The 14,342-nt window shown below is 32.5% G+C and overlaps 1 protein-coding gene across 2 annotated transcripts; it reads left to right on the top strand.

Annotated features, from left to right (window-relative positions):
• The first annotated feature begins 1,625 nt into the window (after positions 1 to 1,625).
• On the top strand, positions 1,626 to 11,851 carry LOC143078878 (perlucin-like protein). Of its 2 annotated transcripts, none has more exons than XM_076253899.1 (6): positions 1,626 to 2,023; positions 2,656 to 2,739; positions 5,468 to 5,580; positions 6,549 to 6,642; positions 10,944 to 11,155; positions 11,687 to 11,851. In XM_076253899.1, the coding sequence occupies exons 1-6, from the start codon at positions 1,825 to 1,827 to the stop codon at positions 11,693 to 11,695; spliced, it is 711 nt and encodes a 236-aa protein (XP_076110014.1). In that variant the 5' UTR covers positions 1,626 to 1,824; the 3' UTR covers positions 11,696 to 11,851. The 2 variants fall into 2 exon arrangements, with proteins under 2 accessions (XP_076110014.1, XP_076110015.1); XM_076253900.1 differs by having other exon boundaries at positions 1,628 to 2,023; positions 5,489 to 5,580.
• The last annotated feature ends 2,491 nt before the right edge of the window (positions 11,852 to 14,342 follow it).

The following is a 14,342-nucleotide window of genomic DNA, read 5'->3' as shown; positions in this document are numbered from 1 at the left end:
AAGCATCTCTTCATATGCATTCATACCCACAATGCAAATACAAAAGTCTGTCACCATCGATGAATAACAGATAAAACAACCATTATGATGACCAATGACTTCATCATGTCGATAGTGAATTGAGGCACAGATACATCGTATGGATCCACCATTCCGAAATGATAAGCCTACAAAAAGGAAAATGTCGTTTTGAATCGTTCTTCCTCGTTTATCTTCCTGGCGCAGATCTTGTGTACAAAAATATATTAAAAAAAGAAACAGTAACATATCGCTGTTCATTAATCACAAATCGATAAAGCACAACAAATCTGGGTCACAAACCAAAACCCAGTGAAACATATCACCTATAAGAGAAAATTAACGGACTAACAGAAGCACTGAACTAAAAGATAAACAAACGCCTACATACATAAAAACTGACTATTTGATAATAACTGCCATGGTACCTACTTGGCACATGACATCTTATGTAGAAAATGTTGGATTGAAAATGGTTTTATGACTAGCCAAAGCTCCCGTTTATATGTCAATGTTAAAATATACCGTTAAAATGACAACATTATGTAACAGGAATGCCTAACAAATAAACGCAAGAACACCCAGAACAGAGAAATTCATAATTGATAATTCAATAGTACAGTTAAACATGTAAACTACAGAATAATAAGTGACATCTCTCTTGAATTACCGATAGATCACCAGGACGCCCTATTTAGTTGTACATTTCTAAGATTAAATTGAAGTGACTTGTGGTGATCTTAGCGTTTCTGTAGTATACTCTATACCTAATTTAATAGTTCTAATTGAGGACCATAATCTGCGTTTTATTACATAAAAAAATGTTAACTTGTGGAATCTTAAAATTACTAAAAATTTCAAAATATCGGCATTTTCTAACCTGTTCAAGATTGTAAATTTAAATCATTAAAAAAAAAATAAATTGATAAATATTTGATGATCTGTGCATTCTAAGAAAGAAGAATGTCTTGCACCTTTCAAAACTTTTGATACTTTTTTACCATCGGTTTAAGAGAAGGTAAAACAATCTCCTTTGTAATGGATATGCATACAAGTCTTTAAACAAAATGGCGTATCACTACTCGTACAGTTCGATATCATTGTTTTCTCAAATTATTGGGTCATAATTTGGAAATTGATAAATCCTGACGAAATTTTTTTTTTTTTTTTTAAAGGATGATATGATTTAATTGCCACAGAGACAAAATTTATTCCAGAGATCACATGGTGATCAACATTGACAAATCAAACCGATTAGCAAACTGTAAAGACCCAATATGACAGTTGTAAAGCTTTTTAAACGAATATATGCAACCTCTAAACTAAAAAATAATATGATGTACAACAACAAAGGACCACTTCTGATCATATAACAGAAAGTAAATTGTAATATAATTGTAATTTGAACTAATAAATTTAAAAGTCTATATAAAAACGGCCTTTCTTTGCAAAATAAATCATGATCATACTTCATAACGTCATTTTGCAAAAATGAAAAATACCGATCACAATTAAGATAGTGGAAACCATCGTAGCCAGCCTACCACTTCGTTTTCTTAAGTATTTTCCGTTTAAAAGTCGTATGACAATGTTGGGTCAGTTGCTAATAAGGAAACAGATATTTTGCATCATCATTAAATTATTTTGAATTGTTTTGTATGTATTTTGTTCTTTGTTTAACTTTTTACGTATATATGTGTTCTCTCATGTGATTACGCTCATGTGATTACGTAAATCTACATTTCATGAGGAAATAATATTCAAGATTATCTTCAAGGGAAAATAACATGTAAAAAATATTTCGACATGAAAATGTATGAGGACCTTATCAGAACAACGCCCGATGAACATATTTACAGTGATCATACATATGACAATGTTGACATAAGAAATAGTTTTAAAAATCCATTCAAGAGGAAAACAAAGCGTCGTTTGATTGTGGTCATTGTTGTCATTGTGATCGTTGCTGTAACGATAATATTTACAGCACTACTTTTAGCAAAAGGTTGGTACAATTATGTGAAATAAATTGTTGATAAAAAAATAAAGAAAAATTATGTTATGAGATGATGAAGGAGTAAAAACTAGGTAGGGTTTTCTTTTTTGTTTGATTTTGCATTTCAATATTCTTATCATAATAACTCAGAATTATAAAGGTTGAAGCTATTTTTGGGAATTATTATAGAGTTGAATCCAATTACCCGTTCAGTCATTTCCTAGTTCCCAGTAGAATTTAGGCTTTGTTATAGAATGTTCATATAGAGAGCAAAATAGGTAGACACTGAAAAAACTAAATTTATCAAATCAGCATTACTTCTGATGAAAATTAATTTAAGAAAAATAAGTTATTCTAACTATTTCGCCATCGCGTAAAGTAAAACAAGTTTGTCATAAGAATATCATGAACTTAAGACAAATATGTCATTATGCGGTAACTTCATTGTTTATGTCTGGGAGTTACAGCAGTTAGTGTACTGCTTAAGACAGAGGCATTGAGAAAAACTATATTTGGCTGTGTATGTCAAACTTGTGTATTTACCGGCAAATATTTGCACGTACGTAGACTATCAAAGGTCTTATGGCATCTTTCTTCTTCGAGTTCCTTGTACATTTCATTGAAGTTTACTTTCTTTTCAGAAAAATTGTCAAACACTTTAGAGACAACAGACAACCAACAAACGACCTCATCAAACCGTAAAACAACTGATACAGATACATCAGGTAAATCAATAAAACTGCAGTTTGACAATAATTAACGGGACATCTTGCTGGATGTGTAATTTATAATCTTCGTGAATTTTAAATATTCTTTTACTTCATTTCAGCAGTCGTTTAACGATGCTCAAATGTCACATGTCTACAAGGTAAGCGTGCTTGCATGCATTTCCCGCCATGCGAATTCAAACTTTTGAGATACAAGTGTAAATTTTGAATTTGATAAAAGCGCTCGACGCTTTACTTCAGAAAGTATCACATAAAAAAGGTTATTTACATGGTTGAAAAAAAATCTAGCATGACATATATTACAAAGTAATTACATTAGATGTATGTGTTACTTTGATTTGCTAACATCAATCTCATGTCATTCTGAAATCAACCTTTATTTCAAAATGAATTGTAACATTCATGATATCACATTATGCAACAATTTAATGCACAGGTAAATAAAAGAAAAACTTGATAGTAATCGTGTTTTCATGATCATAGCGAACAAATGTAATTATAAGTATTGAATGCTTCTTTTAGTAGTTTCATAGGGTTGTAAAAGCGTTGACCGTGTGTACATTTGTAGAATGAGGCGCTTCCGCGCTTTATACTAAATGAACTTCGGTTAACGCTTTTACACCCCAATGAATTTACAAAAACGAAGCATTCAATTCTAAAGTAAAAATCTTTTTTCCTAATTTTTTTTATGTTTTTCACTTTTATCTACAATAATCTATTTTCACTCATAGAATACCTATATTCATGGATTTTTTTGCCAAACGTGAACCACGAATCTAAGTGCGCAATGAAGTTAAGATTCCCTATAAGCTTGAATGCAAACTGTGGGAAAACCTCAAAAGCATTACCTTATTTTTACAGTTGGTTCTTATACGATTTTTTTAATAGGAAAAAGTCTACCGCTCATCAACATGGAAAAAACGCATTTTTTTTCATGTTCATGTCTAACGACAGGAATTTGTAATCCAGTGTTATTTAGTCGATTGTTGCTGACTATCATAATCATTTACGGTGCTAATTTGGCCGTTGGAATTGTTCTATATAATTTTTTTGTTATTTAAGTTGTTATTTCGGCCGAACTTATTATTCTCATCATTGTCTTGGTCTTTAAGGGATAGTTGTCTCTTTGGCTAACACAGGATTACAGGCTCCTGAATTTGGGCAGACACATTAAGAATGAGTCGTGATCAAACATGTTTGGTATTGCTCAACTCTCCTTATCTGGAACAATGTTGTATCAGCACAACATAAGAACTAACTAAACACATCAGTTGTCATAGGCTTATCTCAATAGATCGGAACAAAGCAGAAAAGCAAGACCATTTACACAAAGCAATATATAACTAATATGAATGCAGAAAATATGTGGTTCAACATAAACGGTGATGATTTTTCACTCCAAAATTTAGATATTTTGGTTTTACACAGGAAACTTTACACTAAAAATTAAGAAAAAAGTTCATCTGAACCAATTTTACGGTGTTTATATATATCACTACTAGTTTGCTATGCCCGTGTCTGTTGTGAAGTTTTGGATTTCGATGAACCTTATCATGTATAATTGTTAAATCATCAAGTTATGAGTTTTTTACCCACACATTACTTGAAACCTTTTCTTAGTTCTTCCAAAGATATAAAGATTTGGTATGTAGACTTGGTTGTGAGATCACCCCCAGTTTTTGGTGGGGTTCGTGTTGCTTTGTCTTTAATTTTCTATGTTGTATCTTGTGTACTATTATTTTTCTGTTTGTCTTTTTCTTTTGTAACAATGTAGTTGTCAGTTTATTTTTCTATCTATGAGCTTTACTGTCCCTCTGGTATCTTACGTCCATGTTTTGTGCGACTGTCATACAAGTGAGAGGTTTCGCTATTTATAAAACAAGTTTTAATCCAACATTTTAACGGGATACTAGTAGTACATATTATATTTTTTTACAGAGATGTTGTTAACTGAGCCCTCCTTTAGATACGATCCGGGTAAACTAATCGATCATATAAATAAACATATTCCAAAAGGTAACGCATTCAAAACCTTAATTGACCTTTCAAATTTATTTTTATTGGTATTGATATTGATTTTGATATAAGTAAATTTGAATCAAACTAAATAGGATTTTATACACTTCTGTTCATTCATGATTCTATGTCAATACCGTTATCTTGGCTTTGCACAAGGGCATGTTTTACTCTGATTGTTAATGACGTCTTTACACTAAATCACTACACTAAGAATGTTGTATGCGTACTGATTGATATATAAGTCTTAGATACATGATTTTTTTAATAAGTTGTTAGTAAATTTAAAATAGCTGTCGGTACCTGCGAGTACTCTTAGCTGTGTACTTATTGTGGTTTTTGTTGTTGTGTCACTCTGTGTGTCGTTAGATATATTCATGATGTGTACCAATTTGATGAGTTAAGCTATTTTCAACTGATTTTTATAGTGTTATAACATTGTCAAGGTTGGCGCTTCTTAAAACTTATTTGATACCAACACATTCTGTATGGGTCTGTCCAAAGTCAGGAGCTTGTAGTTCAGTGGGTGTTGTTTATAACTGTATACCGTATGTGTTTTTGTACATTATTTAGTCATAAAAATCAAACCGTAAGTTTTTTTTTTTTTTACATTTGTCATTTCGGGGACAAAGCGGTATGGGTTTTACTCATTGTGAAGCCCGAACGGTGACCTCATTGGCAATCATACAACACCTTCTTATTATTGTAGTAACATTATCAGGTATGTTAGATGTAAACTGTATAACTGGTTGGATAACAACTTTTGGTTTGAGATCCTGCTATCTTTTTAGTAACGACCATAAAGATTGGATAGGAGCGCAGGTAGTATTATTTTTGCTTATTGAAACCGGTTTTTCAAGATCAATGAAATTAAGAAAATTATTTATATAATTCGTTTTAAAGTGAAAACTCTTACGCTTGTAACGAAGTGTGATCGAATGATCGAAGCCAGAAATGCGTTTAATAATCCTCTTGACTTCTCCTGCTAAAAAGGCTAGTTTATCATTACATTGAAATTGAATAACTTCAGTAGGTATTAAATGATATCAAATTCAGTTCCGTTTTGAAACTTGTAGATTTCGAACAACTTCGCAATAGTATGCATTCGTAAATTTAAATCAACATGCAGATATCTTATACGTTCAGGCATTTCACATCCAATCTTCTATGGTAATATTATATACAAAGGCACAACAATGTCGGCATTCACATCAAAAGCAAAACAAAACCTTCAAACAGACTTATTAAGAAGAAACATAGTTACGATACTGTTGGCAGGTCATTAAAAATGGGTCTTGGCATCGGAAATAAACACATTTATTCTAAGACTAGTTGTTGGCACGATACGGGTTATGTTTTTGTCATATATGTTGTATGATAGAATTATCATAAACCCCTAACGGGATGGATGGTGCTTGATTTTCATATGACGAAGACATAAATGTGTATATGCATCATTGTCATGTTGCTTTGTTTCTTATGTTACATATTCTGACATCGGACTTGGACTTCTTTTAAACTGAGTTTTACTGAGCGAATTGCTGTGTGTTAATTTTTCTGCATTAGCTAGAGGTAAAGGGAGAGGGTTGAGTTAAAACAAAACTTGAATCCCGCCGCATCGTTTGCGCCTGTTCGATATCAGGAGCTTCTGGCCTTTGTTGGTCTTCTATGATTTTATGGGCTTTTTTTTAAATTGAAGACCCAAAATTCCCCAAATTTGTGCCAAATACGGTTACGGTAGAAATTACCCAAATTTGTAATTTACATACATGAATCATGTTCTTTTTCAGTCAGGATGCCGTAAACTAGGCGGATCCTTAACAGATATAGAAACAAACAATGAATTGAATTTTCTAGACCATAGAGTGAGGAGTACGTTATCAGGTAAATTATAAACCTATTCTGAATCTTCATACTCCCACCATTTTATGATAGGCAGTTAAAACAAGTAAAATGTTTGACCAAAACGATAATTCTTAAAGTCATAAATAAAGGCAACAGTAGTATATCGCTACTTGAAATTCATAAATCGTTTGAGAAAAAAAAACTAATCCGGGTTACAAACTTAAACTGAAAGAAACGCATCAAGTATAAGAGGAAAACTACGACACAACAGAAACACAACATTAAAATGTAACATACACAGAAACGAACTATTATATAAATAAAGGCAACAGTAGTATACCGCTGTTCAAAACTCATAAATCCATGGACAAAAAACAAAATCGGGGTAACAAACTAAAACCGAGGGAAACGCATTAAATATAAGAGGAGAACAACGACATAACACCGAAACGTAACACACACAGAAACGGACCAAGCATCAGACAAAACACCACGAGAATAACAAATATAACATGAAAACCAAATACATGAATTTGGGACAGACAAGTACCGTGCCACGTCTTATCTCAATTTCTCAAAAATAAGAGAAAACACAAACGACTCAAAGTTAAAATGCAACACACACAGAAACGAACAATAATATAACAATGGCCATCTTCCTGACTTGGTACAGGACACTTTTAAAGGGGAATAAAAGTGGTGGGTTGAACCTGGTTTTGTGGCATGCCAAACCTCGCACTTTAATGGCAAAGTTAAATATAACATTGAAATGACAACATAATATTACAGGACTACAATACAAATTAATAGGAGAACATATTAGACAAAGAAAAACATGATTAATAGATAACAAAAAGCATCAGGTTTAAAATTCAATACGTCAAAAACGCGCCTTGTCCACACAAGACTTACAAGTGACGCCCAGATATAAAAGATCGAAAGTGAAAAAAGTACAAAGTTGTACAACACTGAAGATCAAAAGTTGAAAAGGTTTCGCCAAATACGGCATTGTTTTTATGCCCGGGATAAGAACATTCTTATTATATAGAACAATTCATGCTATTGCAAACAGTAAATTTTATCAAATGAATATGAAAGAGATATACATAAAGAAACTGAAGTATTAACTAATTACAGAAAACTAAACCCGAATACATAACGCCCAGATATAAAAGATCGAAAGTGAAAAAGGTACAAAGTTGTACAGCACTGAAGATAAAAAGTTGAAAAGGTTTTGCCAAATACGGCATTGTTTTTATGCCCGGGATAAGAACATCCTTATTATATAGAACAATTCATGCTATTGCAAACAGTAAATTTTAACAAATGAATATGAAAGAGATATACATAATGAAACTGAAGTATTAACTAATTACAGAAAACTTAACCCGAATACATAATGCTATTAAAGTTTAACACAGAATAGACACACCCGAATCAGTCCAGGCGTCAACGTAATTAAAAAAATGTGACGTCACATACGATGGCGAAAAGGCATATAACATTGGCCATTTTCCAGACTTGGTACAGGACAATTTAGGGAAAAATGGTGGGTTGAACGTGGTTTTGTGGCATGCCAAACCTCCCGCTTTAATGGCAATGTTAAATATAAAATTAAAATGACAACATTGTATGACAAGACTACAATACAAATAAATTGGAGAAAATATAGGACAGAGAAACACGAATAATAGCTAACAAAAGGTATCAGGTTTAAAATTTAATACACCAGACGTGCGGTATAGTATTAGAAAAAAAATGCATTGTTATTCAGCTTAGCGACAATACCATAAAAAAATCTCACTTTTAGAAAACAAAAATGTAGAAATAGATCGCATCATAAGGCATGTATTATCTTTACATACAGTTTTAATTTTTTTATTGTCTGTGATTCAATCCTAGCGCCTTTATCTGAAGTGAAGTTCAGAAAGAAAAATTAAATGTGCATTTCACTGAAAAAAATAATTAAAAGTTGTATGTAACATCCACGGTTCTTTTCATTTTTTTTTTTTTTATTAAAAATTTTATGCTTAAAATAAAGAAATACCTTGAATGAATAATGTTTTCTCTTATCCGGTACTATAATTAACATTTTACATATTTCGTTGTAGATAAGATATACCTTTAATGGAAATATATAAGCTTAGTTTCCTTGAGTGTCCATAATTTTTGCAAGATCACCAAATAGAAAAAGAATCGACCCCTTAAACACCAAAAATATATGTTTATTACACAGATAATTTCTCCAATAAAATGCAGGGTTAATTTCCTACAAGAAGCGACATATACCAAAGGGACATTCAAGCTCATAAGTCGAAAATAAACTGCAATGACTAAAAATTAAATACAAACAGACAAATAACAGTACACAAACCACAAAACTGACAACAAACAACTGAGCAACACGAACCCCACCAAAAACTGGGGAGTAATCAAAGGTGTACTTGAAGGTTACAACTATCATCTTCCACGAAATTAGTATGACCCGACGTAGCGGAGGGGGCATTAAGTTTAACTCTTTACCGTCTAATTAGTTCTCTAACTTTATTTTTCCTCAAACAAATATTATGAAACATATTCACAATGAAATTACCACAAAACACAGATAGAGTTTGAAGTTTGGTGGCTTCACTTTTACCGTTCTAGAGTTATGCCCCTTTACAAATAAAAATATCAACCAAATGATATCAACATTATAAACAATGCTTATTACATTCAAACACAGACCAAGTTCTAATTGTGTTGGCGTAACTTAAATCGTTCTAGAGTGATGCCCCTCTACGAAGGGAAACATTGCTGAATGTTTGGTTTCCGTTCTCTTACTTAAGTTGGCTTCACCCACATGTTATTAAACCTATACACAAATGCTTATTACCATATTATACAGATCAAGTTGGATTTTCGGGGGTGTCACCCTGACTGTTCTAGAGTTATGTTCCTTTACAAAAGAACACATTGCTGAATTTTTCGTTTCTGTTCTCAAACTTAAGTTTACCTCAACCAAATTGTCTGAAACTTATACACACTACTTATTACTATAAGCCTCAGATTAGTAACAAATTCAGGTTGCAACACATTAACAATTATTCAGTTATTTCCCTTTAAAACTTTAAATGATATGCAAGCGGGGGCATCATATCTGTCCACTGGACACATTCCCCAGTTATTTTTTTCTCATTTATAACATACAACTTGATGTTATGTACTATTTTTGTACCGTAAATAAACTCATCACAGATACCAGGATTAAAATTTATAATTACGCCAGACGCGCGTTTCGTCTCAAAAAGACTCATCAGTGACGCTCGAATAAAAAAATGTTTAAAGGGCCAAATAAAAAATAACAGATCTTAGTTGTTGAAACAACATTGCATTTTATCCTGTTTATGAAAAAAAACGAGACTGTACAACAACCTTTATCCTTAAAACATAGTCTTATTAAAATGTGCGTAAACTACCATTCTATCTGGTACAACAAAATTAGTACCGTTGATTTTATTACTACCACTGGGTCGATGCCTCTGCTGGTGGACTATTAGTCCCCGAGGGTATCACCAGCCCAGTAGCCAGTACTTCGGTACTGGCATAAAAATACGGATTTTTTGTGTTATTCAAATTTGCTGTTACAAAATATTAGAAATTATTATAAATTAAGGAATGTATCTCCCTCATGCAAAGCTCTGATTCCTTTCACGAATTTGACTATATTTTTTGGACCTTTTGGATTATAGCTCTTCATCTTTTATATAAGCTTTGGATTTCAAATATTTTGGCCACAAGCATCACTGAAGAGACATGTTTTGTCGAAATGCGCATCTGGTGCAACAAAATTAGTACCGTTGATTTTATTACTACCACTGGGTCGATGCCTCTGCTGGTGGACTATTAGTCCCCGAGGGTATCACCAGCCCAGTAGCCAGTACTTCGGTACTGGCATGAAAATACGGATTTTTTGTGTTATTCAAATTTGCTGTTACAAAATATTAGAAATGATTATAAATCAAGGAATGTATCTCCCTCATGCAAAGGTCTGATTCCTTTCACGAATTTGACTATATTTTTTGGACCTTTTGGATTATAGCTCTTCATCTTTCATATAAGCTTTGGATTTCAAATATTTTGGCCACGAGCATCACTGAAGAGACATGTTTTGTCGAAATGCGCATCTGGTGCAACAAAATTAGTACCGTTGATTTTATAACTACCACTATCGAGTCTGCAATGATAGATATAGCATGACAGAACTACAATCTGTCAAATTAAATAAAAAATATCAAATAATTTTTTTAAAAAAAATGCATGTTGGTTAAAAATCTTTTTATTGAACTTTTTCTTTAAAGTTTATTGGATAGGCGGAACAGACAACGGTACGGAAGGTAAATTTAGATGGGAACCAAGCGGTCAACCATTCAATGTAACAAAATGGAATCCTGGCGAGCCGAACAATGTCGGTAATATCGAGGATTGTGTCTATTACTATCAACAGGATGGAGCGACAGGATGGAACGACGCTAATTGTAATTCCAAATTTAGCTACATTTGTGAAATTGAGGTAAAGCAATATAATTATAAACGGCTTATGATTTGGTATGCAATACGCGAATATTCAGGGTATTCTAACTTAGATATAGGAAGATTTTGTGTGAGTGCCAATGAGACAACTCTCCATCCAAATAACAATTTATAAAAGTAAACCATTATAGGTCAATGTACGGCCTTCAACACGGAGCCTTGGCTCACGCCTAACAATAAGCTATAAAGGGCCCCAAAATTACTAGTGTAAAACCATTTAAACGGGAAAACCAAATGTCTAATCTATATAAAAAACGAGAAACGAGAAACACGTATAAATTACATAAACAAACGACAACTACTGTTCACCGGATTCCTGACTTAGGACAGGTGCAAACATTTGCAGCGGGATTAAATTAGTCTTCTTTCAGAACATGTACTTATAATGATTTAAAATCAATGTTTATTGTATACATCTCGGGATTGCACGTTACTATTTTTTTTTTGCGTTTTGCAAAGAAGATAACTAAGTCAATGTTGACATTAAAGTTGTTCTTTATGTTTTTTGTAGCATTTTTGAATGAACATGAGACGAGGAAAGATACAGACGTTGAATACTGATAAATATATGAATATGAAAATAACAGTCCATTCAAATAATATACATTGATTGTGAAGTAGAAATAAAATGAAATGTCAAAATATCAGTAATAAAACAACACAAAATATACAAGAAGGGTCTATGTTTAGAATGATTTTACTTTCCCTCAGTTTTAGTTTGTAACCCGGATTTGTATTTTCTCTATCGATTTATGACTTTTGAACAGTGGTATACTACTGTTGCCTTTATTTACAAACCAAAAATTGTTGGCGCATTACCATCGAACTGGCATAGATATAAATTATAACCTGTACTAAGTAATTATGAATAAAAGTAATCAAGTTCTTGCAACTTTGTTCAATTAAGAGACTGATAATTCTTTTATAATTAATCACGAGCGTAAACAAAAACTTGTCCCGCTACCGGGGATAACCATTCTATTTTTGTTTAGAAAATACCTGTACCAAGTCAACAATACGATAGCTGTTTCCTATTTGTTTGGTTGATATAGCCGATCGTTGTCAGGCTTTACCGACTTCTCCCTTCTTTGGATTTAAATAGGAAATCAGTTTTTTTGTAAATACTTTTCTCTTACAATCTTGAAATATTGAAAAAATCTCAATAACAAAAATACAAAACTCGAGGAAAATTCAAAATGGAAAGTCCCTAAGAAAATGGCAAATCAAAAGCTCAAACACATCAAACGAATAGATAACAACTGCCATATTCATGAATAGGTACAGCAAGGCATTTTCTTATGTAGAAAAAAGCGAATTAAACCTGGTTTTATATGTACTTAAGCCTCTCAATTGTATCACAGTAGCATCAAATGTCATTATATTGACATGACAGTTGTATATTTTTCCGTAGGACATCCTTGCGTGTTCCACGTTCAAGCAAGAGCAACGTAAATAAGTAAACTGTAATCAGTACAATTTTGAGAGAAAGTTATATATTTAATGCTTTCTATACATATGACAAACTTATAGGTGAACTTATCCCCCAAATTGCATTGATTATATCTTTGATTTTATTTAATCGTTGACCGAGTACCAGAAACTCCACCACCAGAGTTGGTAACCTATCAAATATTATAGAACCCGGAGTCAAAAGTCGGTAATATTAAAATTGTCTATTCAACCCTGTAGTTAGATTGTTGAATATAATATTGTTTACTATGCGTATGGGTATTGATTTTGTTATCAGTGAATTAAAAGCAAACTAGATATTATTGTTATATACATATGCACATTCCTGGTTCTACAATATTTCGATACCTGTATCTTGGCATTGCACAAGGTAATGTTTTCTCTGACTGTTTATAACGTCTATACACTAAATCCATTGTATGTTGGATGTGTAATGATAGATAATTTAGTTTTATTTGTATGTTTTTTTTAATAGTTCCTATTGGAATTAAACTAGCTGTTAGTAACTGTGAGTACTCTCAGATATGTATTAAGTATCTTTTTGTTGTTGGGATATACATGTCCCCGGCCGCGTCTATCTCAAATTATTTGTATCCATCTGATGAGTTTATCATATTTCTACTGATTTTTATAGTTCGTTCTTATGTTGTACTGTCACATCACTTTCCCAAGTTAGAGGAGGGTTAGATCCCGTTAAAATGTTTAACCCCGCCATTTTCTGTATGTATGTGCCTGTGCCAAAACTAGGAGCGTGTAATTCAGGGTTTGTCGTTTTTTTGCTGTGCTACATATTTGTTCGTCGGGTTCTTTTTGTAAATGATTTAGGCTGTTAAATTTCTCGTTTGAAATGTTTTTAATTTGTCATTTTGGGGCTTTTTATAACTGACTATGCGGTATGGGCTTTGCTTAATGTTGAACGCCGTACGGTGACCTTTAGTTAGTTTCTGTGTCATCTGATCTGTTGTGAAGGCTTGTTTTATTGGCAATCATACTCAATCTTCTTTTTTTATGATTAATCTTATAGTCAGACCACATCAATAACCTGAGATACTTTTTTTCCTTTTTAATTCAAAAAAAGATGAAAATATTTCCACGACTGTCAAATAAAGCTACTTTTTACTCATCTATTACAATCAAAACAAATTAAAGGGGAATTCAATGACGAATTCGAACAGCATTGCAAGCCAAAATATATTCTCAAAGGGGTGCCAAATCTGGCTATGACTGTCTTAATTGGTGGTTGAAAAAAAAACTTATCTTTTACATGATTTCAACATTCTACTTTTAATAACCGTATCGATATTGATTTAAGTTTGAACATGGACACAGACTACTGGGCTGATGATAGCCATGAAAATCAAACTTCTAAAACCAGTAGTGGCATGAACCGAGTGGTTATATAAGTTTATCAAAAATATTAGGCTTACGATATAATATGCCAGTTTTGTTTTCATTAGACTCACCAAAAGCATTAGTATTACAGCAGTTGCAAGGTCAATATGATTACAAGTCAAAGTTGATGAGCACTATTACAGAAATAAGTTTAACGTTAACACTTAGAACCATAGCAGCAACCCTCAATCTACGACCGCATGATAGGAAAAGCATTTACTAGAAAATAGAATCAACTGGGAGATCAATACTTAATAAGCAGATGCTGTTGTGTCTGTTTATTTAACGCATCAATGTAAAAATAT

The sequence above is a fragment of the Mytilus galloprovincialis genome, chromosome 6 (genome assembly GCF_965363235.1).
Source record: "Mytilus galloprovincialis chromosome 6, xbMytGall1.hap1.1, whole genome shotgun sequence".
In the NCBI taxonomy this organism is placed as follows: domain Eukaryota; kingdom Metazoa; phylum Mollusca; class Bivalvia; order Mytilida; family Mytilidae; genus Mytilus; species Mytilus galloprovincialis.
This window is presented reverse-complemented; position numbering and strand designations above follow the sequence as displayed.

Excerpts from the sequence above, each read along its gene's own strand:
- LOC143078878 (XM_076253899.1), top strand. The coding sequence starts at position 1,825 with ATGAAAATGTATGAGGACCTTATCAGAACAACGCCCGATGAACATATT. Across the intron at positions 5,581-6,548 it reads AAGATTGGATAGGAGCGCAG|TCAGGATGCCGTAAACTAGG; the intron begins GTAGTATTATTT and ends GTTCTTTTTCAG. Across the intron at positions 6,643-10,943 it reads AGTGAGGAGTACGTTATCAG|TTTATTGGATAGGCGGAACA; the intron begins GTAAATTATAAA and ends TTTTCTTTAAAG.